Consider the following 26,711-nt stretch of genomic DNA (forward strand, 5'->3'; position numbering starts at 1 on the left):
CCACCCTACTATGTGTGCAAGTTTGAGTCTAAATTGGAAAGAACAAGGGGGCCATATAATTTTAGAGTTTTGTTTGGCCCTGTAAACTGATATCGAAATTTTATTTCAAGTGGTGTGATTTTGTATATGAACCCTTCATATTAAAATAAGTAACAGGAAATGACACGTAAAATACGTTACCTTTCGTTGAATTTGATCGGTCGACAACAATATAAACTTAACCAACAGTACAAACAATGACCACAAAAAAATTTCTGGGTTCCCTGTGGTTGTACTACGCATTTTGATTTATGTACAGCAAGGTGGGGTAGGATATTTTGGAAAGGTTTGCACCGGGGAATTACTTATAGAGCGTTTCTGTAAGGTGACAAAGTCTTTTAGCCTTTTTCATGAATTGAAATGAAAAGTATTTTGTGTGAATATGCTAAAATACTGGTCAACTGTGCACAGTCTAAACTCTGCTTGCAACCAGAAAAGTTTAAACATTCAGTGAAACATTTTACGTTCTGTACCAAAAAAGTCAAGTTCTGCGAACAACTTTCGCCATGGATGGCTGAACATGCAATGTTACATAAAGTTTAGACCTTATGCAAGCTTTGTAATGAAATTTTAATTGACGGTGCCTTTCATATAGATAAGGACAGCAGTTTTCCCTTTCGTTGTGTCAGTGTTTACTAGTATTTGTCATAAGAAAGTAAGTCGGAATAGGAAAAAAAACTTTTTGTCTAGACGCCACACGTGAAATATTTCTGTTTTCAATCAGCAAAGAGGTGATTGTTGACACTTTTGCAGTAGTGTACCGTGGTAAATTTTGTACACTGAGTGACTGTATGCAAGTATTCCATGATGTTTTCATGATATTACAAAAAAGTGAAAACAGAGCGACTTAGTCCCTTGAACTGTATCGGCCATTTCATGACAGGGCTAAATACTCTTCCCTTATAGAGCAAAGACCCGTGTTATACTGGCAATTGCTATTCAACTAGGCAATTTGACTCTGCAAACCGTACGTTTGTATCCAAGTGATAAAATGATCAGCCTTTGCCGACACTCAAATCGTCATTGAAGAATGGCGCTTGACAAGTTAGTTTATTTCCATTCAACTTTTTTTCTATTTCGGAGGCAGGAATACCTTATACCTTTATTATCAAAATACTCATTTCTGGTAAAATCTGATGAAATCGTCCACTTTACTGCTATCTCTGACCCAGACTGTACACAACTTTACTGTTAATAATTTTATGTAAATATTGATATGTTCAAGCTAATGTACACAAGCTCTAAGATAAGATGTTGTACGGAGAGTACAGACAGGTACAGGCAAGAGTAACTATTAACCATCATTTTAGTATCCATGTGTGTTATTTATCATATAATGAGTTTGTTAGGCTTTGTTGCTATAATTTTGTTAAAACTGTGATTTTCAGCTCGTTAACACGGCCATTATAGTTACTGTGTGCAATGTTACTGCGGACAGATGGACCTTTCTACGTTACATCGATGCCTATATAATTATTGCATTGTTTGTCACGCAGTGGTGAAAAGGTATTTTGAAACGCTATAAGAAATAAGATATTAAAACATCTTCTTTGAACTTTAAATACCCTTCCAATTTTTGTTTGCGACAGTAGAAGACCAATTTTTGACGATGCGACTGTCACTGTTTACCATGAAGAGATCAGATTAGGGTTTTGCATATAGGGGTACCCTAAAGGGGTTTGGTTTCTCAGAAATCGCTGGAGAAATCAAATATTTACAATCCACCATCCAAACCAAACTGGCAATGAAACTTGTGATAAATACTAATTGGATCAGGATGTGTGAAGAAATTATTAATAAGACCAGCGGTACTAAGCTGATAGCGTAGGAAGATAAAAAAAGTATTGTATTTAGGCAGAATGCGTCTCGGGGATCGACATTTTGATTTTCAAACTTTTACAAAACGGTTTTTGATCAACCACTTGTGTGGGCTCATTTTAAAGCTCATGGAGTGACTGAAGTTTTTTAACTAGTTTATTATTGCGAAAACTGAAAAATTAATTTTCCCCATACAAGTAGCACAGGGATGGCGGCCATTTTGTTTTTAATTTCAAGTATCGCAAAATATTGAGCTTTTTGTTTTTGTAATACCAAATTCTGTTCACACTGTAGCCATAGACTTTCATTCTTTATTTCGACAGGGAATGATTCAAGTTTCTTTACGGAATGTTTGAGCAAAAGTTCATAATATTATGTCTTTCGATTTTGAGGTGTACACTACATTGAATTATAGTAGAGGACCGATGTGTAACCATGTATGCCATGGTTAGCATCTAGTTGCAGTCACTTAAAGTATAAAATGAAATTAAGAAGATGGCGTGGCTAAAAATTATGAAAACAACGAAGTTAAGAAGATGAAGGCGTGCCTAAAAATTAGAAAACACCAAAGTTGATATTTCACACCTTTAGCTTAATTCTTTTCACAAAACGAAATTTTCCTCTGGGACATGCGCACTGATAAAACTACATATAGGCCTACCATAAGTTATCTTTACTACGGTAGACACGAAATGCATTCTTTTTCAGTACACCGGTACCCTCGTCAACAATGCCATCCTTATTCCGACAAGAGCACGATTAGCAGAACGATGCAAAATTAAAGCTCTTCCGATGTAGTCCAAAAGGTTAGTCGCCTATTTTTGGTAATTGTCTCATGTAGGGTTTCGTCAGAATTCTTCAATGTAAAAGACCAAAAGAAAGCCCATAGCGATCACCTCATATTCACATGATATTAATAGGATGGCCACACGGTTGTTCACCTTAAGCATCTATCTCGACCCAAACCTTGACATGTCTGGTTTAAACTGTCTCGATCTGCTTCAGGGAGATAAAAATCAAAGTGGGGTAATAAATTTGTAAACTGTATTTTGTGTACTTACTACGATCCCACGGTTGTGGCTGAGATTTTAGACTCGTCTGGATGATGAAATTTTGACAGTATGATTTCATACCAGAACTATTGATAGCGCTCTCATTCAACTCAACCGTCCAAGATCCAGTCCTGTTGATCCACTTCGTTGAGTAAGTATAGTAATTCTATAGAAAATAAGATCTGCATCTTTTTTCAACATATTAGAATCTTCTTCAGAACCTCTATAGTCTGGTTGATTCCAGATTTTTGCACAGAAAAACATGTTTGTTTTTTCTGCCGAGTGATCATGAAGGATGTGTTGATGTATAAAACAGCTGGGCACAATAACACTGTGCTGGGCATTATGAAAACTCTTCTTGTCTTTCCAATGAATAGTTTCCTACTCCTCTGATTACCAAAGTCTCGGAACAAGGGCAAGATGATTTTATTGTATCCGGTAGTGCCGCTCTCCGTGCATCTGCAATCTTACTGAGTCGTGAATTTCTTTTTGACTGAATGCTGCGAACAAGCATGGGCAAAAGCTATTTCTAACACCATCCGTTTCGATGTTGCAGTCTTGGTGACTCTATTACACCCGGAGCTGCACTGTCCATCCCAGCCAGTTTCTTTAAAACATCCCCATGGACATCGTGAATGCGTGCCAATGTGCCATTTTGTTTAACTATGCACATACGCATTTGCTTGAGGACAAATTGACACGCATTCACGATGTCGCGAATGCGTGCCAATGTGCCATTTGGTTAACTATACACATGCACATTTGCTTGAGGACAAATTAGTGCAATGTTCGAGTCCAGCGTTATCAGCAGTACAAATCTCGACAGCATTTTGTTCAAATTGTATATGGACGACAAACTTTGATTTATGGCTGTTCATTAATTTTGTTTTGTGACATGTTCCAATATCGCTGCTAAGCAGCCGCTTGTAGCTGTCGGGCAGTCCTCACGCACTCATGCAAATTAATAGGCTCCTGTCACCATGAAATTGCTCATTCGGCCTTATTTTTGAACATCATTTGCACTAGGGCAATGCTACAGCAGCCAAATGATTGCAATAAAGATGGCAACAAAACGCGCTTATAGCTGCCACAGCTATTCCCTTAACATAAAGTTGTTGTATTGAATTTAATCGATTCCTTTTCTAAAGGTTACGCTTGCCAGTGCATGGGGACTGAGCAGTACAAAATACTCGCACCTTCTCCAAATGTGTCTGGCCTCGATCTTCGACGGAAGAATAATTAATTCCATTCACTACCCCCTTCCATCAATTTTCACTTTTGCAAAACATGTATCATCATAATATAGTTGAAATTTCGGAAGATTAAACTGTCGCTTATATTGTTGACTTCGTGTGACTGTCTAATTAAATACGAAATTCGTATCCCAACAAATAGCCACAACCGATAATATTCTCTTTTGCTGATCATTTGAAAAGTGCCAGGCGTTGGTTGGCTTTTCCTTTTTGTGTCACTTTATGCTCCACTTTTTTACTGTTTAAACAAGTGTTAGGCAACTTTCCTTGTGACTTTCGCCAACTTATTTTTCTGGGGACCACAATAGAAAAAAGTTATTAGCTTTGTATGTCACTTATTTGACGTTTTACTTAATCAATCGATCTTATTGGCCAACACTATAAACAGGCTAGTTTTCGAAAAGATTACACGTTATCATACTCATTGGCACTGAAGTTTGGATTACGAATTTGTTTAGAATGCTCTGTAATTCACCTGATCGTGATTTTATTTTTTGTTCACAGAATGGCACTTCAGGTAACCTGGTCACCAATAGCTGTCTTCTGCTGCGCACTGGTAGGCATGTATCTCGCGAACGGGATAGAGGGCGCGCCAATAAATATGCCTCAGCCAGGTATGTCTACGTCCGTGTTCTATTTTTGTAAAACTAATCCGATAATTGGGAAAGTAAATACTCCTAACCTATAAGATTTCGTTGATATCTCCTTATACATATGGACCTTCGTTTACGTCGCAATCGCCGCTATCTTCATAGGGTTAAGTCGGTGTTCTCAATATTTGCTTATTTATTAACTGATTTTGGGTTGTTTGGAAGGTATCTCGTTCCTCCAAAATTGTCTTAATATCTTACATCAATCTTATATCAAGGTTCATACACCTAGCGGGCACTGACATCGGAACACCACATGTGATATTAATAGTTAAACATAGGAATGCCTGGTTTAAGTCAATCTGCATACAAAGCAAACATACCTACTTGTGGACCATCATTCAGATCATTGCCAGCTGCGTCAGTCTGAAGTTTTACCGTTCAATGCGAATAAAGTGAAGGAAATATCTCACTATATTGCCCATTGTGCTCCAATTCAACAGTCAATGTATTGCCCCGTTTCCTCCGATACAACGGCTATACTGTTGTATTCCCCCGTTTTATCCAATACAACAGTCACTATATTTCCCTTTTCTCCGATACAACGGCTATACTGTTGTATTCCCCCGTTTTATCCAATACAACAGTCACTATATTTCCCTTTTTTATACAACAGTCACTATATTGCCCCGTTTTATTCAATACAACAGTCACTGACTTCTTCCATTTCCTTATATTCAACAGTGTTTTGCCCCATTTTGCTCCAACACAACAGTCAGTACTCCCCTGTTTTATCCAATACAAGAGTCACCGAATTCCCCCTTTCCTCAAATACGACAGTCAATGTATTGCCCCTTTTGCTCCAATACAAGTCTCTATATTGCTTCGTTTCCTTCAGTACGGCTATCGCTATTCCCCCCAAATGTTGCCATCAAATAGAACGTTCTGACCTTCACGATCTACACTACTGTGGATCCATGTTGAAATTCCTATATTCAGTCTCTCAACACAGCTTGTAATTATTTAAATGTGTTGCAGCTTTCGTTAACAATTGACTTTTAAGCTTGATCTCGTAAAGTCGTGTATAATCAACATGCTGCCCTGATACAAATCGAAAAGCCCAGATGTATGGGTAAGATTTAAACAAGAAACTTAAACAGAAAATGAACAATTTATACAAATGATCGAAATATAAAACTGCGTACTGTCTAATTAAGTATACGACTATATTTTCAGGACAGTACTGTGGCATTATACCATACCTTCTCTTAATGAAATATTCACTAACTTGGGTGACCGAAGCAGTGGTGTTGATAGCACTGTTGTTCATTTGTTGTTGTTGTTGTTGTTGTTGTTATATTTACTTATCGAATAGCTTACCACACTTCGACAAAGTACATCTATAGAAACAGATTGTACACTAGGACTCTAAATGAGACGGTATTTTAAATACAATGACTTTTATTTGTTAAGGTAAAATGTATCCCGGGGACCGATATTCGGACTCTGAAAGGTTTACAATACATTTAGTCTACTTTTTCGGCTTATTTTTGTGAAAACCTAAAATTTAATTTGTCCTCATGGAGTTAATACAGGAATATCGGCCATTTTGAATTCCAAACGACCGGTATATGAGGTAAATTTTTATGGTACCAAAGTTTGCACGGTACCCCGGATTTTTTGTTCTTCATTTTGAAAGAACAAGATAGTTTAGATTTTTCTTGCCGAAAGTCTATGCAAAAGTTTACGTCTTTCGAGACGCATACTACCTTAATTAAGCGAATAAAATACAGCAAAGTTGTTTTTACACTTTGCAAAACAGAGGGTATCGTGATTTAGCTTACCGTAAAACTATGTGACGGTGCATTGGTACAAAATCAGAGCTTTTCTCTTTGGCCATGTTTGCATGCCTGCCTGTCTCAAGTTTAATAATAGAATCCTAGAGCTTAATGTTGAATTAATGATATTGTTGACCTTGATATGTGACGCATTATCAAATATACCAAACCTTCTTAACAATTGCGCGTGTTAATAACTTGAAGATTGATATCATTAACTCTGGTTTTCCACTGCAGTTGTTGCTATGGTGATTGTAGAAGCATCTTTGATAGCAACAAAACGAAATGTCGGTGGTCGAACCTAATTTCTGCGATAGAGTACATGAAACATATATCTGACCATATTCTGTATGCTGAATCAAAGTGTACAACTTAAGGTCTTGTCTATTTAAAGATAAGTTGTGATTTTTACTGGCGAAACTCGACAGTCACAGAGGCGTGGCAATACTAAGATTTTACCATATCATAGAAAGACGTAAAGAAGGCTGGGTGTTCCTGTACTCAGGCTTAGGGTAAACCATTGAAACTTAACCACTGTCTTGTCACTGTTTTATTACTTGATAGTTTAAATTATTAAAGTAAAGTCACCCAACATTCCTCGCCGATGTCCCAACATTCCTCGCCAATGTTTTATGTTCAAAACAGCCGCCATCCCAGAGATGGCTAACTGTATGGGGAAAATTAAAGTTTCGATTTGCTGAAAACCAACTGTGAAAACTTTCCTTACTCCAAGAGCTGCAAAGTGAGAAATTGTAAAAGATTGAGAGGTCGAATGTATTAGCTGTATTCTACCTCTAGTATGCCTAAATCAAATAGGATGCAGACATACACTTCTGTATTAAAAAAACTCTTTCTTTATTGGTCATATTTTGCACAGCACATATATTAGTGTTCTTCAAAGTTGCACTTTCTTCGGCCGACCTTCTTGTAATATGTTTGAATTTATTTCAAAAATCAGCAAGGGAGCAAAACTAATTTTTATTAATTTTGTCATGTTGATATTTCTCCCATTTTGACCGCCTCCCAAGATATAATGGTCATCCTAAAAGGAAAACATTGGAGTAAAGAGCTTCCTTCCTTTTTAATGTTTACCCTGTTGTCTCCTACTTCTTTGACAGAAACGCACGTGTTCGATAACGCTACGTGCAAGGACTCCGACAGGTACGCCTTACATATCACACCATCGGAGTGGACGCTCCTCGTGATCTACTCCTGCTGTACGTACACAGTGTCCAAATTCTCAGAGCTACCCATGGGAGTGTGTGGAAACATTAAAAAGTAATGCAACTGGCCATTCAACCAGTGTCCAATAGCCTGAACAGTTGTAGTTGCGGGGGTGGTGGTGATGATGATGACCAAGAGACGATAGTGGTGACGGCAAAATTACATGGTGTTGAATATACCACATGAACACAGATCTAATGAATGGGTGGAGGAATGAATGAATGAACTAATGAATGAATGGACAACTGTTTTGCTTTATAAACTCTTTCGATACGTATACGATAATACAGATTTTAAATGTTATCGATCAAACATGGGAGCACAGTACGAAGAAATGAGCGTCTAATATAATTGCGATAGAGCACTTTACAGTGTAAAGAGAAATAAAATCACCGTTTCAGAAGTGAAGTTGGTGTCAAAAGTTAAGTTTTTATAAGGTAGGAAAAAATCACGTTCATTACATATTCCTACCTTATCTGTCAGCTCTTCCAAAAACAGGAAATCACAGGGTTTACAAAAAGCGTTCTAGTTGTTATGTACATTGGTTTACCTATGAAGCAATGCTATCCCTGGAAATTATTGAGCAACTGAATGCACATGTACATAACATACATGGATTCATGCATGAAACCTTAATTGTCAACCTGAAATGGGAGAGCGATCGAATCTACTTCTTGAGATGGGTGCATGCACAGGCCAGAGTGTAGTATCAAGAGTGCTACTGCAATACGGAGCTCATAGAGGGCGCGCTTCTCTTCATGGATTCAAGTAAATCTGAAAACTCGGAATTTTGGCCGATATATGGCTCTTTTCGTGTTACTCTTTATGCTTGCACGTGTGTCCGTGAATTACAAAACGTTTTCCGCCAAAGTTATTGTAATTTGGTATGGGGTAAGTTCATAGAAAGATTCTGTATGATAACTTGAAGGTTGTTTCTTGCATAATTTAGACAGCTTTGGAGGATTTTATACGGAATTTGATGCACTTTTAAAAACACTAGTATGCGGTATTACTGTGGTGAGAGTTCCGTGTGTAACGCATGGTGCTTTATATCAGCACATTTTAATATCTGTAATAAGGCACTGAATCCGATCAATGTTCCAAAAAACATAGCTCATGAGGTAAGCTTATGGTTATGCTAAAAGTTTGGCAGGTGTGGAGTATTGATTATAAACTCATCTGCATATTCGCAGAGTTTTTCTGCTAATTAGCCCATTTATTACATGTGAAACTGACATTGCCGAATTCGATTAGACTTCAGAAGTCATGGTTTGCTTTGTAGCTCATTTGCAACTTTTTACGTGATTTTTGTAATATGGCTACCATAGGAAAATTGCACTGAATTTGAACAGACATTGGAAGTACATTGGTCGTGGTTTAAAGGTATACTGTCACCTGTTCCAATTTTGCCACAGTTTTTAAGTGGGTCGCCACTTTTTAAAAACTGCGCCCTCACATGGGCATTTTGAATATCAAGGAATGCCCCTTTGACCATATATGGGCATATTTAGATTACAGGTGACTGTATACCTTTAAGGTCTAATGGACATAGCATACTGATAGGGGAATACCTGACTGTGTATGATCTTGGAAATTCGGAGCACTATGGTACTCAATACAATTGATCTCATGAAATATTTGGCACACAATGCTGGGAAAAGATAACTTGCCAAACAAATTGACAATGTGTCTTAGAAATCTGCGACCTTTCCAAGATTGCACAAATTCATTCCTTTCTCCATCACAGCTGAACTTCTACAATCGTAAGAAATGCACTGGTCAAGTTTTTGTTGCACTGAAACTGAAACCATGTCACTCAGTTATTGGATTACATCATTGCATCATAAAATGTTTGAATATGGAAATTTAATAAAGGTAACAAGCATCCTGAGAATTGAAAAACCTCCTGATCAAAAATAAGTGGAGTCGATCATCATTCATATATTTGGAATGTTATAGAATTTCTCTCGACAGGTTATGAGTGAATTGCTCTTGGATTTGGACCAGCAAAGAACTGTTGAGTTTTAAGAATCCAAAACCCTGTTTCTGAGGTGCATTCTGCCTTATTAAAAATAAATTTTCTATACAGTCCGATTATGGAAAATAAGTCAAGTTTAATGTGGCTTAATTGCAACCTGACCATTACATAAAAACAGCACAATTCGTTACACAAAACCATGGTCCCTCCACAAGTGGAGGGACTGTGCACAAACTTGGCTCTCATCTTCAGGAATTAGAAAAGATAACTCCAAGCAAAATGGACCGTGGCATATAGATACTGAAAATTGCATTTAAGTGCCAACTCATTTCAGAAGCATGGATAAAAAAAATTGCGGCTGAAAATTCATTTTTCAAAAAACCTGTTCATTTTCTTGTAAATAGTAGACTGGCCCCTGTCGCTTGGCTTTTCTTCAGCAGTTACTGGGCTGGCCAACATGGTCCATTGAGTTCACCCCACAATCTGTGCAACAGTCTGCCCTACTATAGAGCTTTAATGTACTCTGTTCTGATATCTATATGCCCACAGACTTGGAGCAAGTCTATGTAAATATTAAAATTATGCATATGGTACTTTTATCATAGTTTCAACACTTTTAAACTTCATTCATTCATTTATTCAGCTAATATATAGTTCTTAAAATAATATATGTAATTTTGCAAAAAGAGACCACTTTGCAATGGGGCTATTTTTTAAAATAAGGACTTTTCCATAAAATGTCTAGTAAAACTTATGAAAGGCTAAAGCCAGACTCCAGCTGGGAAGTTTAAGAAACTTTGGCACAAATGCGGCCAGCCACGGATGCCCTGTCAGTTGTAAAATAGTCTTAATGCATTTGTAATTTGGTGGCTCTCTCCCATCAATGTCTTGGAAACCATATTCACCTCCTAAATCACAAGTAAATATAATATACCCTGATTTCTTCATTATGTTCGGATCTACAACAGAACAGAAACATGGCAAACATAAAAGAAAGTGTGTATTTTATCATTTGCGTCTTCCATTGCCAATAATATCCTTGGTAACAAATCTTGTTCCACTACGGTAATATTGTTGTATGAAGCTATGTATTGTACGACCTGGGGGACACAAACATGGACCATTGACAATATTTTCATATCATCTGATTTGCATATTCCTTATTACATTTTGAATATTTTGCATAACTGGATACTATTGAATGCATTCTGTGTTAATTCACATCAAAGGAATTTTCATGCACCCGCACAGAGAGAAAGAAACATGAAAAGTTCATATACTCTGGACGTTTTGAAGCAAAATGGCTGAGAAGCCTAACTGAATAAACTTCATTATACTCACCACTTGCTAAGTGCACAACACATTTGCCTGGATATTCTGTGCTCTCTCCATTGGCAAAACCCTGTGCTAACTGAAAATAAGACAAGAGACAGTGAGTTTGGAGTTGAGGGTGCTGAGTTCTGAATAGTCTACAGATATATACCAGTCATCAGTCTCCCTTTACCATGTCTAATAAAAATAGCATTTCGAGAGACAATGTTGGGAATGTGGACAGTTTCCCGGGTGATTCTGCATGGATGGGAGTGATTACAACCTAATAGATCATCGTTGTGATTTGGGGGGGGGGGGGGATAAATGGACGAAAGTGCAAATTGAAATCACTTCATTTTCAAGGGGGGTCTTTTAATCTGATAAATATGGTTTGCAGAGACAGCTTTCAAAGAAAGTGATTATAACTTTTGATAATATTTGATAATATTGTTCATTATTTTTGTTCATTGTTTTGGTCCAGGGTAGCAATTTTCTCCTTCTCCTTAACCTAGCTTGAAATAACAGGTATTATTATACACCTGCCTCTGTAACCTATAGAGTTTCATCGTACAGTAAGTTTCGGTATCAGAGGATGCGGAGTCCAATAACTTTGATGCAGAGTACAATAACTTTTGGTGTTATTGGACGCTATTTGACCTTTAACCTCAAAACACTCTTACATCAGCATGGGGGAAAAAGGAGAGATGATTTTAAATTTTTAACAAAAACTATGCTTAAAACATTCAGTAATTCACAATGTTAGAAGTGATGAATCAAAAACCTGTGAGTTTGAGTGAAATCATGCTGCTGACATACAATTTCTATCACGCACACCACGCTGCGAGGGTTTGAAACTTCATTCTGTGACCTTAGCGGACGCGCTGAACGCATTCCCAGTTTGCTCGCGATCGCTCAGTGCAGTGCGGGATGGGCATTCCCAAAACGCTTTAATTTTGACTTTTTCGAGGTAAAATTGGACTTTAAAAGGTGTATAATAATAAGGTTATATACAAAATACCGGGGTTTATGTCCTTGTACATTGTACGCTTTGGTATTGTCTGAGACGACAATACCTCCGCTGCTCGATGTACTCGGACATAAATCCTGGTATTTCGGGAATAACCTTATATCAGCGTTTTCAATCAATGTATTGTGTGAAATGTTCAATAATCCTAATGAGTAATGAAGTGCAAAATGTTCTTGTTGAGAAATGAAGTATAGTCTAGTCAACAATTCCATGGTCAACAGTAATATCAGACACGGACTGCACTGACAAGCTGAATACTAGGCACTTTGAGGAGATTATAATAACAGATAAAACATTTTTATAGAGAGAATAAAAAATAATGAACAAAAATACCAGGTAAATTTGTTGGGTGATTGATTTCTGATGATGAACTTCCATTTACTTTTGGCAAACTCAAAAAATACTAATGGTAACAATAACCTGCTTGTGTCAGGATGCCATATTTTCATAACTGATAGAATATACACTCCTTTACACCTTTACGAGAATAATTTTGAATTGTACTGTAAGCTGAATCTGAGTTTAGTAACTTCTTCAGCTTTTGTTTTCGTGACTCACCATACGATCCGCATCAAATTTTCCCTGAGTCAAACGGTCTGTTATCACCTCTGTTTTGACCGGACCAGGCCACAATGACAGGCAGGCAATATTGTGTATTTTCAGCTCCTCTGCACAGTCAAGTATCATCTTATCGACCTACAAAGTAATACCAATGGCAGGTCTGATATCAAATATCCAGCATCGTATGTGTGACAAAAGTCACTCAGCTGGGACAAAATTTGTTTAGAGTTTTGTTGTGTGTATTGCTGCTGCCTCTTGATGGGCCCCTTTCCCCATTTGCATTACTGTGTCTTTTTGTATTTTGCACAGAAAAAAAAACAAAACAAAAAAAATCACTGTCCCATTCTCCTATGGATGATTTGATTTGTATGTAACCAAAATCTGATGATAGCTTCAAGAAGTGACATATACCACAAAGAAAAATGGAGAACCTACCCCAGCTTTTCCGGCACCATATGCGGCATTAAAGAGATGCCGGACGGCACCGATGGAGGATATATTAATTATAAGTCCCTTCTTGTGTGGAATCATCAGCCTTGCACCGTACACACAACTTATGTAATGGCTTCTAATGATTCAATAAAAAAAGGTTTACAATAGTTTGTAGATTACTATTTCAAAACTATTCCTTACACAGTCAAGACATAATATTGAGATATTCGACCTCTACTTTTCATCTCAACATCTGCAACTTTCTAAAATATAAGTGATGAATCTTGTAACTTTATCACTTTGCTTGAAGAGCAACAGGCAGAAATTCAGAGCATCATCTACAAATTCAGTGTTCTTTTACTTTGTAAAAAGTTCTTCACATCAATTATTCACTGATCTGTCTTTAAAAATCCTATTGTCACAATATGATAATTATACATGTGATAGTTCAATACTTTTCGGTCACCCTGGCAACAGGCAGATCTAAATCTCATCAAGATCTGGCTGTGATAAGAGAACTCTTACAAACCTTAAACCAACAACGTTTACTTCATCCCATATTTCTGGAGGCAGTTCCCAGAATGGTTTATTGACCTTGGACGTCAAAGTCTGAAAATACAGTATGGTTTGTCTGAGCATCATTTTACATACAAACTTTTACAGTATGGTTGGCAAAGTTGAATATTGCCCAATTTTCAAAGCAGTACTTTACAGCTAAAGAACATTACAGACACACATCAGTGGTCCCGGTAACTTTTTTCTCCTCGGGTAGGGCATACGCATTAGTCTGCTACAATTGCGTAATGGCTTCATTTACATGTGTAATTTCACTTCCACACTCGATTGATGAAAAAACTGACTAAAAATATGATGAGCTGTTCAATAAATTTACACTACCAATGCCGATTGAACGATGTACATGTAACATTATTTTAATGAAAACAGTTCAACGAACATCTTGAACAACTGGGCTGTGTTTCAAACATGCTGAAACGTAACAGCGAAGGGTATACATGCGACCGTCAAAACACATTGTGCAACCCAAAGGTTATTGTAGCTAATCCAGGCACTGGCAGTGTTCAAAATTTATACATTTATACATCAAAATGTAACCATGGATATTCAGTTTCCCACTGCTCTTGGAAGCCTGCGTTTGACGTTGTGGACGGGATTTTTTGGTAACTGGTGCATCATCATCACAGCTAATGGCTTCACCGTAGCATTGTCCCCTGTTTTAGTATCGGCAATACCAGTGCAACATGGGTTCAATTTCACTAATCTTCTCAGTGTTCTCCATGTTGGGTTGCCTGGTAGTGTCCTTCGATTGATCCTCTGAATCATTTTTTTTGACTCATTGAGCAAAGTTGAAAGAAAAAAGAGTTGCTTGCTTCGATGCCATACTGCATGTGTGCTTTGATCAAATTTGAGGACAGCTAGACGCGATGATAGTGCACTGTTGGCATTTAATTTGTCGCAACATTTCTGTCAATCACTCAGTTTGTGTCATAAGGTTAAGAAACTATCGCTGGCCTGAAAATTAGCAACGTATTTCATAGGCACAGCTGTTGACACGATGCAGCTGTAACGTGCCTTTGAACTATGATGCCAATTTTTCAGACCACGCCCAGAGAATATGAAACTTAATTTCCACATAAAATGTTGCAACAAATTTAATGTCAAGCGTGCATTCATCTTGCTTGGTTGTCGCCTGAGCTCAGTCGCAGGGAGTGCTTTCGGAAACATTTTAAAATTATCCTTTGCGTATAGAAAACGCATAACAATGAAAAAAAATGTGTAGATGGTCAATTTCAATGTGTAATATACGCATTGTTTTGCTTAAAACGCAAACACTGCATATTCAGTAGCTGTGAAAACGCAGCTATCTGTGGCGGGGTAGGCTGCGTCTATGCAGGTCAATAAAAGGTCAACCCCACATCCATGGCGGGGTTGACCTTTCGATGACCTGCAAAGATGCAGCCTACCACGCCCCAGACAGTTGCATTTCTGCAGGTACACACTCAGATGTATGCAGACACGAGACAAACTCACTGGGATGGCAGAATACACATTATTGACTAGGATGTCCAGTCGACCTTCCTGCTCCTGCTCAACTCTTTCAAACAGTTTCTTAATTTGTGTGTCATCACTGTGGTCACACTGGACAGGTATGCATTGACCACCTCGTTGTTTTATCTGGAGGGAAAAGAAAAAGAAAAACAATTGATTCTTGGTGCATGGCCATAGGGGGCGCTATATGACACAGGAACAGTTTTTTCCCCTTTAAAGTACATGTGGTTGAATGTTACATTTAAAAAAACTTTGGATTAGCAAAGGACAGCATTAAAACTAGATCTTTCAACTGGAGAGTTATTTACAAGAAATAAAATGCAATGAAGTGAAGTGAAAAATTAAAGTGGCTTTGAGTTCGATGGAGAACTTGGCATCTGTTAACATGAGGAAATTCCATTTGGTTGTTTTCAATTAAACTCTTTAATTTGAGCCAAGAAAAATGTTGTATTTGTGGTGAAGGCATAGACCCTCAAGGATGTATGGTGAAGATGAGTAGTTGAATCGGAATATCTTTTGAGGAGGCATCATGGGCCAGCGGCTAGAGCAGTGGATGCATGATCACAGGTTGGTGAGTCCGAGCTCCAGCATGGCTATGGTATTGTGTCCTTGAGCAAGGCACTTTACTCCACTCAGGAGTGATGGGTACCTGGTATGACAGTGCATGGTTGTAATGTGTGCGTTTTAGCTCTGTTGTACTTACTGGCTGCACATGTCAGCTGTTGTTTGCTCCCCAGGGAGTTGAGCGGTATCAAATTAGGGAGCCCTCAATTATGACTGCCTGGGGGTCGGAGGAATTTCATCACAAACTGAAATTTCGAGTAACCCACCCCCACCAACCATGATAAATTTGAGTAACCCGCTCTCTAACACAGAAATTTTTACTGATCCCCCTAATTAGAAAGTTAAATATCAATACATGTACTTGTAAAATTTGCAAAAATACTGCAGTAGTAAAGACCTATCAAATCCTGGTGTACCTTGCTAGATTACCATTGTTTATCTCATTACCCATGTTCCGTCTAGGGCGAAAGTTTATATATCATTGCCTAAATACATGGGTTTAGGTGCCCAAGAGCAGGTGACAATTTGCCCGACGCCAGGAGGGCAAATTGTCTCCTGCTGCGACGGCACATAAACCCATATATTCAGGCAATAATATTTTTATTACATGCCTCTTCACAGTTAATGCTATATGACATTTAGTTACAAGCAGGGCATTTTCAAGCAATTTTACCATTATCGACCAGCGTCAAACAGATTTTAACGAAAGTCAAAATAGCAGTGCGCGCATGGATATTTTACATGTACTTTGATGTCGAAAACATCGAAAGGCTTCACTGGCCCGGGTAACTATGGAAACCGGTTAGTACATCGTTCACCGGCCTGCTAACATCCCGGATGTTCCTATTCAAATCAAATTCACTGATTTGCATTCACCTCGAGGCATGTAATAAACCACACAGAGACGTAACTTTCGCCGTAGATGGAACATGGGTAATGGTGTCACTTGTATATTATTGCATAGATTGTGAACTACATAAGGGTTTCCAGAGGGCTGTTTACATAAGCAGATTACAATGTGTAAAATATGATTTTATTAATCATAATCATTAATAATCATAATTATAACAACAATGGGGTTTCTACAATGTGTAAAATATAATTTTATTAATCATAATCATAATTTATTTATAATCATAATTATAACAACAGCAGGGTTTCCAAAAGGTATTTACACACCAGATATGAACTGAAAATGCTCACGTTTCATTATATATTGGAGTTATGTGTGAATTTGAACCTTTACAACATGGTTGCAACTTCATTGAAAGTATTATGATCAACATAATGAAGAATATTCACCACATTAATTCTAAAAGGCCATGAAGTATACAAATATGTAATCAGCTGAAATAAAAATATTAAATTTCTTTGACTGCTGTCATTGTATCACCACTTTATATAGCAAGTGTAATTACCTTTGGCCAAGTCCTTCAAGCCATATATGCCAAACAGTGAAAGCTTATTAGATATGCACATTGTAAATTAGCTGACATGAAAATGTGAAAAGACTTTCAATATTGTTTTAACCTGGTATAATCATCAATGTATACAGCATGTTTTGCCAACTTTGATCGAGTAAATCCCACTATATATCCATAATTAGAAAAGATCATTGGAAATGCAAATTAGGAATTGCTGAAGAAAAAATGCTTAATGACTTTCAATAATGATGTATCATAGTATTGTTAATGTATAGAGCAAGTCAAATCAGGTATATATCCCTAATTAGGTAAGTTCATTAAATATGCAAATTAGCAACTATCTTTCATGTCACCCCTTACCGGTTCCCACTGCTAATATATCTTGGTGTGATCAACATTTGTAGCGAGTCTCATCAAATTGTGTGCAGTCGTTCTCAATGTATAGCTGTCTTTTTTTTTATAAAATAATTAATTATGCAAATGAGCCAAAAGTAAGCAAGCCACACCCACCAAAAACTAATCAGTTCTTGCCATTTGCAAACTGAATCTATGTACCAAATTTGATTCTGATCTGATTAGCCGTTTTTGAGGTATCAAGCACACAGATAGACGGACAGACAGACAGACAGACAGACAGACAGACATTGCTGCGACATATGCTCACGTGTGGGAACACGTGAGCAAAAAATAGACAGTGTTTGTAAAAAAGTAAGATTTTGTTATTCTGTAACATTCATATCAATAATTTATCAATATTAATTATTAATTTTTAATCATAACTGGAAAAATCAACACAAATAATGTCTAATTAGCCTGTGGAAGATCAGGCAAGAAGCGCATGTACATAGTTTATGATCACTGGGAATGTTCAATCAGTGGAAAAGTCAATCAGAATGAATGTTGGATTGGATAATTCACAACTTTTGACCCGCTAATCTTTGCCTCAGAAATGTATCATGCATTCTCATCCACAAAAGGGGAAACACCCTTCTAGTAAAAGTCCCAATCATCGCTGGTCAATCTTCCTTTCATGGGCCTTCACGGACTATTTTCAACCAATGTGAAAGTGTTACACAAAACTTTGAAAACCATGCTGCATTAACTGCGTTCTTTGTGAAGGCGGTAATGTTGGCAAATTTCACACAATTATTGCCTTGACTCTTCATGTCACATGCTAATTCTCGACTGCAGAGTGACGTCAGTAGGTGAAAGGCATACGTGCAAGGTGAATGAGAGATCAGACGATACAGGGGAGTGAATGATACAGACATTGTGTGGAAATAAAGCTGAACTAAAATTTATATCATTTATGTATATTGAAACTTTGAATATTGGTTTGATGGTTGAAAAATCCGAACTTCAATTATTTGTTTTCACGGCGCTGTGACACAAAAATGACGTAAGAACCTGCAAGTACCCGGATAGCCAGCGGTCGAGAATAGCAAAACATGTGTACATCATGCTTTCAACCCTCCAGTACACGCATGATGTGATATGTCACGCTGCAGCCGTTTAGGTCCACAGGGGTCATTCTGTTCTACATTACAGGGCTATCTATAGAAATCTCAAAGGTTTATGAGTGTGAAAAAGAGATACTACCCGCATGAATAGGGGCTGCGGGTAAAGTGCCCTACATGAGAGTGGTATTATTGTTTGTAATGGCTACACAAATCTCTTTGTCTGTTCCTAGCCAAGGTCGTGGATTTATATCAACAGAGCCTGACAATAATTTCTCTTTTATATAACATCACAAGTGTTTTTTGCTTCAATATTAAACATGAGGACAATTGTCACCCAGTGGCAATGTCAGATCTTATGAAGACACAAGTAGAGTATACAGACATCCGTATATATATCATGATCGCAGTACATTGTCTTTGTATTAAGTTTGATGGAATCTGATGTTTGTCCATGTAACATTCCAACCGTTTTAGAAATATATAATCGCCCAGCAGCGAAGAGGCCATCCATGAGTTATCTCTATGGGGGGGAGGGGAAATACAATTCGCAATTTTCACAAAACTAAGCCACTGAAAACTTTCTGTACTCCGCACTCTTAAACTTTCTTTACTCTTTTGGCCTACCACAAGTGGTAAGCCAAAAGAATATTGTGAAAGTTTGAGAGGTCAAATATCTCTCTCTCCCCTCTCCCCGCGCAAATATTTAAGATCAAAGTCACTCTTCAACATCACAATTATGCAATAATGCTGTATCATTTTGCCACGGAGAGGATGAAACACAACTCCAGACAACAGGTAATGCACACAATTGTAAACTAGGAATAATCTGCTTTTGATAAACCTGTCAACAAAGCAAACTGATGGGTTTCAAATCCAAAGTGCATATGCTTTGTGGTCAGGGTGTCAAAAGATGTGAAGAGGTTTCAAATTACTGCTTTCAAACTTATGTAGTATCTGTGGCTTTCGTTGATCTGCAGGTATTATAATTTACATAAAAGCTGACAGTTTTCTTTAATTGTTGGCACCTGCAAGTGGGTCTGTAACAACCTGTTCAAGAGAGTAATTCATTTCAACAGCTCACATTGTGTTACCACAGCTCATATTGTGTTACCACCACAATATAAAGACCGGATGCATATTGTAATTTACAGCTACAACCCTACTTGTCACTGATAACAGTTGAGATAACATTGTGTGTATTGCAACATCACTTGATAACTTACTTCTTTTGCGGTTTCCTGTAACGACCCTGGATAGTCGGCTGATCCCGGGTTCAGTGTCCTTCCTGTCAGAGAAAAGGTATTCCTATTACTGTTATTCTAACAATTTTTTTCTGCAAAAGAGTCGTTCATACTTTTCAAAACAGAAAAATTGTTAAAATGCTGAAATATCCAAATGGACAGAATACATGGGGAGGAAAAAGTTGAATAAATATTGATATTTTGAACCTTTGCAACTTGGCAATAATGTTGTGTATATTGTGACACAGGATAATAATTATTTTCATTTTCCTGATTCAACACAGAATGAATTTCAACAAATAGTCAATGCCAAATTAATTTGCATCAAAAAGTCAAATGAAGGGACAAAAATGTTTCTAATTTGTGTCACAAAGGACATCTACATATTTTTAAGTATGACTTGGGTGTTGAATTTATTTTGAATATAGGGCGGCCTGACACAGTTACCAATTTTAAGTTTGGAGATCTAGAAGTTGAAATACTAAGCTTAATATAAAGACATATCATCTTTAAGTTTTAATGTTTGACGGTTTACATTGAGGGTAGAAGTCAAACCAAATTTGATCAATAAATCAATTTTCAACTGATTTTGTAATGAGAACACTTAATAAATTGTCTTATTAAACAATTTCACAAAATAAATGAATTTATGTGTTTTGTACAAATTTCTGATTGTTTCATACTTCTTACCGGTATGTGATGACACAATGAAAAAATTGATAAAATTCTGTTTGTGGCCGGCGGCCGTGGCTGACACCAAACCAAAATGGCTGAAGAGAAAGAGAAAATTCTTTGGGGGGCATGATCAGTGACTGCATGAACAGTATATATGTGACTATATTGATAAAACTATAAAACTGACCCTCCTCCCTCCCTTGAGGGGAAAAAAAAAAATTAAAAAAAAATAAAATGCGCGTCGCTGCACCATTTTTGAAAGAAAGACCTGACCAGAAACATTTCTTTTTTTTTTTTGGCCTTATAAAACTTTGATAAAACAATGACATAGAATAATAGGAAATAATTGTTCCATAAATAAATAAACTTTGAGGACTCACAAACCATTAACCCTTCTGACTCAGATCATAATGTTTAAAATCATTGTCTTTTGTCTACAAAATCAAGCTCCACAGTTCTGCACACAAAAACCACAATCAGAGGTGATAGCTAACTGTTGGAGAATGTCAACTATCAATGAGGTCAGAGGTCACTATTTCAAGTCACTGTCTGTTGTGATGCAAATGAATCCAACTCAAAGGTTTAAGTCTATGATATGACCTTATACCTACACATACTAGTTTTATGTGTGTATCTCTTGAGGTGACCCCGTTGTTATGGGAACAAGGAGTATTGGCCAAAAGAGAATTTCTAATTTGACGTCTCCAATGAATATCACTTTCTTCCGACAATTAATAGTACCGTGAGTTACAGTAAATCTGCAATTTAAGAACAAATTTCTCCAAATACAATGAGTTGTCAAAGCCCCACTAGTCTCTGACACAAAATGATTATAACTCCACAAAACGTAAAAAAATAGATGTTTCCATACTCAATAGAAAGCCTCCTTTACAAGGTCGTGAATTTCAAAAATTGCTGTAATGAATTTTTGTGCCAAATTTTATAAAGTTACATAGCTTTGGTTGTCAGAGATAATTATAATAGGATATACTGTGACACAATATTATTTTTACATCTGTGGGGCAAGGTTATCGGCTAAAGCATGTGCAAAATTTGAGTCCCTTGCAACCAGTTGTGTAATACGTATTGGCTTTGATAACAGCATTCCATTTTACAAAAGCTGATATTAGGTAAAATATCCTACTGGGTGTTCTGGTTTACATGTGCTAGATGCAAATGAGATATCTTCTTGGTTTGATCAGCCAAGTATCACAGATAACTAAAAATTCACATTGATGAAATACTTCTGACAAAGAAGTGTAGATCAAGAGATTGACACAAATGTTCATTCACCTTGTCCTGGTTTTTGGACAGAAACTGCATTTTGTAAGGGCTTGATTGTATATTATTTTCATTGGGCTGGGGAAATTAAATTCTTCATTTTGGGGCTACACAAAATTTTGAGAGGTAAGCGGTTCAAACGTATGAATTTTCACACACACAAGTTAGAGTGCATGCCCCATTCAAGTATCAAAGCAGAACTTCTTTTTAACCTTCATAATGTACACAACAATGTTGCACTATGCACATAAATAAATAAAAAAGTTTTTGAACAAAGGCAAAGATTTGTAGGCAGAAAAGCTACATGCCAAAAAAAGTGAAAGTGAACACTGTTTTTATATGGATTGAGACGCCACAGAATTCTAATGAAATATTTTTTAAAAAACTCCAAAAACCTACATGCACTAAGGCACAACAAAGCTACAATTACTTTGGCATTAACCATCAAGTAGAGCGTCTTTGAATTTGTTGAAGTCAAATCGTGCAACAACACTCACAGGCCTGGATGGGATTGGAGTTTAAAACAATTGTTTGTAAACAGAGATATTTACACGAGCAGCTGAAGATCTAGCTAAAGTCTCCGTAAATGGATGTAGATTCACTTGTTTTAGGGTAGAACACGCGTCGGGGACAGATTAGCTGGACTCTCAAGTTTCTATAATTCTTTTCTTACCAACAACTTGTCTGGGCTCATATTAAGGCTCTTGGAGAAACAAAAACTTTCACTGTCTTAGATTTTCGAAAATCCAAAATTTAATTTCCCCCACAGAGCTAACACAGGAATGGTGGCCATTTTGAATTTCAAATATCGCAATATGTTGGGTAATTTGTTCCAAACTTTGCAAAGTGACCCCAATTTTTATTATTGATTTGGCAAGAGAATAATTGAAAGTTTCATTGAGGAAAGTTTGAGCAAAAGTTTAAGTCTTTAACTTTCAAGGTGCGAACTACCGTAAAATTAAGTGATAACAGTAAAAGTGCTCATACTGGAAAAGGCACTAGTGAACAGCATTCACTGAAGTAAAAATTGCACAAATATTACAAACATCAAATGTAAGCAGCAAACAAAAATGTTGATAAATGCCTGACATCAGCACTGTGTCAACACTTGTCCACTTCTCAGACAGTTGCCATGGTGATGACCTAATGGCAAACATGTAAATTACACTGACCTGTGATGTAAACAGTAGCACCAGCTTCGCCAAGTTGAAGAGCAATACCTTTTCCGACACCACGACTGGCACCAGTGACAATGCACACTTTACCAGCTAGCACACCAGACATGATGACCACTGTAATATTTAAAAAAAAAAAGGAAGTTATTTAACCAAATAGAAATGACTAGGAGAATTCTCCCTAGCAATTGATATCTTGTCACAGTGAAGTACAGGAAAACTTGAAAATTACAGGGGTGACAGTGTGAACATGTTGCATGCCTACTGTCACTATTTTGATCACTTGTGTAAATTTTGTTTTCCGATGGGAGTCTACATCAATTGGTACCATAGAGCTGAGCAAACATAAAACTATCTGTCTACGCCATACTTATTTGTGTCACAGTTCCACTAGGGACTATACTTTAGTGAATAAAATTTTTACCATATGGGCCTAGAGTCTCTACAAATAAATAAATGAATGATATATATATATATATATATATATATATATATATATATATATATATATATATATATATATATATATATATATATATATATACACACACACATATATATATATACACACACACATATATATATATATATATATATATATATATATATATATATATATATATATATATATTATATATATATATATATATAATTCATTTATTTATTTGTAGAGACTCTAGGCCCGTAAAAACATAAAAAGTCACCAATAATTGACAAAAAATCAGAACCTCAACAAAACATGTTTGTATAAAATCTTTTCCAAATGGCCCCTGTTGGACAGAGAATGCATATGTGGAGGTATGTCATAATGCTATTAAAACTACGCAAAACAATCGTCATGTGAACAGAATTTTGATGTGGAAAAATTTTGTCGGCCTCCTCTTTTATCATCTTGTGAAATTCCTCCATTTCTCTTCTATTTTTTTCCTGAGGAAGTTTCTACCTCCATGGAAGAAACGATGTTGAAAACAATAATGACAACACCTGGTAATGTATACACATCTAACTAACTGTTGACAACAATCCAACGGATAACAATATAACATGTTGACATGTATTTCAGTTCAAAGTCGCTTGTAGTTTGGTACTCGGCGAATTTACTTACTTAGTATTTGTTCTAGTATTAGTTGGAGGGAGGGGTGGAGGTTAGGTAGCCGTGTACTGTGAACCACAAGCGACGGTGTTTGGCATGGTTCGACTGTAAAGTGTTGCGTGTACTACACAGGCGTCTGGCTCGTCGCTTCGAGAAGCCCAATGATCACGCAGTATTGTGTCATAGTGGCTTTGCGTAGCGACGAGCCGAGTGCCTGTGACTGTCTTTAGACTCAGGTACAGTAGGTGGGTTGCAGTGTTTGATAACTGCGCATATCTAGGAAAGAAAATGCAATCTCGCGACGTAATAAATAAAAAGTTAAAGCATCCATACAATTTTTACGGAGCCTAAATACGTAAAAACCTCGAACTGGCACCTCGCCGCGCGGTGCCCGCATACACGAAGTGTCATTAGAATGAAATACCCTGTCCACTTACGTAATTCCAATGAAACTGATAAATAAAAACACTTACCTCTCTTTAAAATTTCCCCTAAAAGTTACTGACATCCACAAGCCGGTTAGCCAGTAAGATGAACATGCAGGCCGGCTGGTTGGGATTAAAATGCGTGTGACCTTCTGATGACCCAAGTGATACAGAACTTTTGTAATATCTGCATCCGGGGACCTCAGTAGTCTCAAGGTCAACACCGCACCACAGTTACGAGTGTTTCGATACATAGCGGCCACCGCGTACATAAGAAGAGAACGTCGGAACGTAGCATAAACTACACTTATAGAAACTACCCAGAAAACATCACGCCTGTGATCTTGCAGGGTGAAGCTAGTCTGTTTCATGGAAGTTTCAAATTAATCCGTCAGTCGTTTGTTTGTTTGTTTGTTTGCTTGTTTTTGTTGTTCTTTTGTTGTATTTGACCATTTTGTGTCTCACAATTGACCTGTCAGCTGTTTTTTGCTTGTTTACGTTTGATTGTTTTTGTTTATTTTCTTTACCCCTTTTTTCTATTTTTAATTACTTGTTTATTGTTATTCAGTCATCGTACTCTGTTACACAATATCTCAAGATTGGCTTACCCAATATCATAGATACTGTTTGGGTATGGCAAAAATTTATGTGATTTTGTAAGGTGTGGTTCGTATATTTTATGTTTATTCGCATAATCAATTATTTTAGAAAAAACGCATAAACATCGAGAGTGGCAGCACAAAATTTGATGAGAATTGCTGTTAATGTTGATCACACTAGGATGTATCAGCTGTGAAAGACAGTAAAGGGTAACATGAAAGATATTTGCTAATTTGCATAAATTAGGGATATATGTCAGGACTTACTGGGTCAAAGTTTGTGAAACCTCTTACATACATTGAAGACACTTTGATATATTATTGAAAGTCATTTTCACTTCAGCTAATTACTAATTTGCATATTTAATGAACTTTATTAATTAGGGATATTTCTTGATTGATGATCAAAATTAATGAAACATCCTGTGTACATTGGAGATACTGCGTCTGATATAACATTCATGAAAATCAGGTCAGCATGTTAGATCAGCTAATTACTAATTTGAATATTTAATAAACTTTCCTAATTAGGGATGGATTTCTGAATTGACCTTATCAAAGCAGATGAAACTTGCTGTGTATATTGAAGATACTATGGTAACACATTAAAGTTGTTTAGCACTTTTACACCATTTACCTCCTCATTTGCATATTTCACAAACTTTCCCAATCAGGGACATGAGACTTAAAGGACTGAACAAAAGTTTATGAAACTTATTATGGATTTTGTTTAGACACATTAGGGGAAGACTGCATTAACTTGTATGGTACCTGAAACCCGAGTCCTTGCCTGACCAACTCGGGTGACAAACAGAAGACTTTTAATCCCTCAAGGTGTTAATGTTCCCTTGTTATGTTTATCTAATCCAGTTGGTGCCATATTGTAGTGCCATTGTAGGAAAGGCAGGTCTGTGAGATTGATCCTCATAGGGAAGTCGGGTATTCCTAATTTAATGGAGCCTTCCCGTAATGAATTGTACTGTATTTTTGAACGACATTTTGTATTTTCATGTCAACCAATTCATAATGTGCAGTTTTAATGAACATTCAAAATTAGGCACATTGAACTGGAAAGAGACTTGACCGAAGCTGATGAAAATGCTATGTACATTGATGATAAAGTTATACAATCATAGTGAAAGACATTTTGGATTTTCGCACCACGTAACTGCATATTTAATGCTCTTTCACAGTTTGCCATGTAAGGTTTGAAGACAATTAAAATTTCTATGCAAGTGGTGATACAATGTCAGCAGTCAAAGAAATTTGCAAGATGGTGGTTGAAATATTTGGGAGGGCGCTAATTATTGTAGCGGTCATGCCAACATGTTTGGGAACATTATTTGCAACATGCCAAATTAACATATTTTGTATGATGATCATGTAAGTCTGAAATTGACATTACAGGTCCAATCATCGCATATACGTTAATGCATAGGGTCTATGATATAAGGTGCCCGGTTTTCGCCTTAATCATTCAGATGATACGCACCCATATAATAGGCACTTCAGTAACATCGACAGCTTTTTATTGACGAGATCTTCATGTGATAAGCAATGAAAAATATGCAGTGCTGGGATTAA

General features: G+C 36.9%; 1 protein-coding gene and 1 long non-coding RNA gene across 3 annotated transcripts; one reads left to right on the forward strand and one right to left on the reverse strand.

Annotated features, from left to right (window-relative positions):
- Positions 1 to 2,927: 2,927 nt before the first annotated feature.
- LOC139147731 (uncharacterized) lies at positions 2,928 to 8,350 on the forward strand. The gene is made up of 3 exons (XR_011555788.1): positions 2,928 to 3,060; positions 4,667 to 4,776; positions 7,709 to 8,350. It is a non-coding gene; the product is annotated as an uncharacterized lncRNA (long non-coding RNA).
- Positions 8,351 to 9,908: 1,558 nt separating this feature from the next.
- Positions 9,909 to 24,721, reverse strand: LOC139147732 (dehydrogenase/reductase SDR family member 1-like). Of its 2 annotated transcripts, none has more exons than XM_070718900.1 (9): positions 24,577 to 24,721; positions 23,008 to 23,127; positions 19,862 to 19,923; positions 15,173 to 15,316; positions 13,653 to 13,732; positions 13,127 to 13,259; positions 12,689 to 12,826; positions 11,134 to 11,203; positions 9,909 to 10,751 (listed from the first exon to the last, which is right to left on the reverse strand). In XM_070718900.1, exons 2-9 carry the CDS (start codon positions 23,117 to 23,119, stop codon positions 10,534 to 10,536), a joined length of 957 nt encoding a protein of 318 aa, XP_070575001.1. In that variant the 5' UTR covers positions 23,120 to 23,127; positions 24,577 to 24,721; the 3' UTR covers positions 9,909 to 10,533. The 2 variants fall into 2 exon arrangements, with proteins under 2 accessions (XP_070575001.1, XP_070575000.1); XM_070718899.1 differs by lacking the exon at positions 24,577 to 24,721 and adding an exon at positions 24,116 to 24,238.
- Positions 24,722 to 26,711: the final 1,990 nt, after the last annotated feature.

The sequence above is a fragment of the Ptychodera flava genome, chromosome 13 (genome assembly GCF_041260155.1).
Source record: "Ptychodera flava strain L36383 chromosome 13, AS_Pfla_20210202, whole genome shotgun sequence".
Lineage (NCBI taxonomy): Eukaryota > Metazoa > Hemichordata > Enteropneusta > Ptychoderidae > Ptychodera > Ptychodera flava.

Excerpts from the sequence above, each read along its gene's own strand:
- LOC139147732 (XM_070718899.1), bottom strand. Across the intron at positions 19,924-23,007 it reads TGCTACTGTTTACATCACAG|GAAGGACACTGAACCCGGGA; the intron begins GTCAGTGTAATT and ends TTTCTCTGACAG. Across the intron at positions 11,204-12,688 it reads AATTTGATGCGGATCGTATG|TTAGCACAGGGTTTTGCCAA; the intron begins GTGAGTCACGAA and ends TCTTATTTTCAG.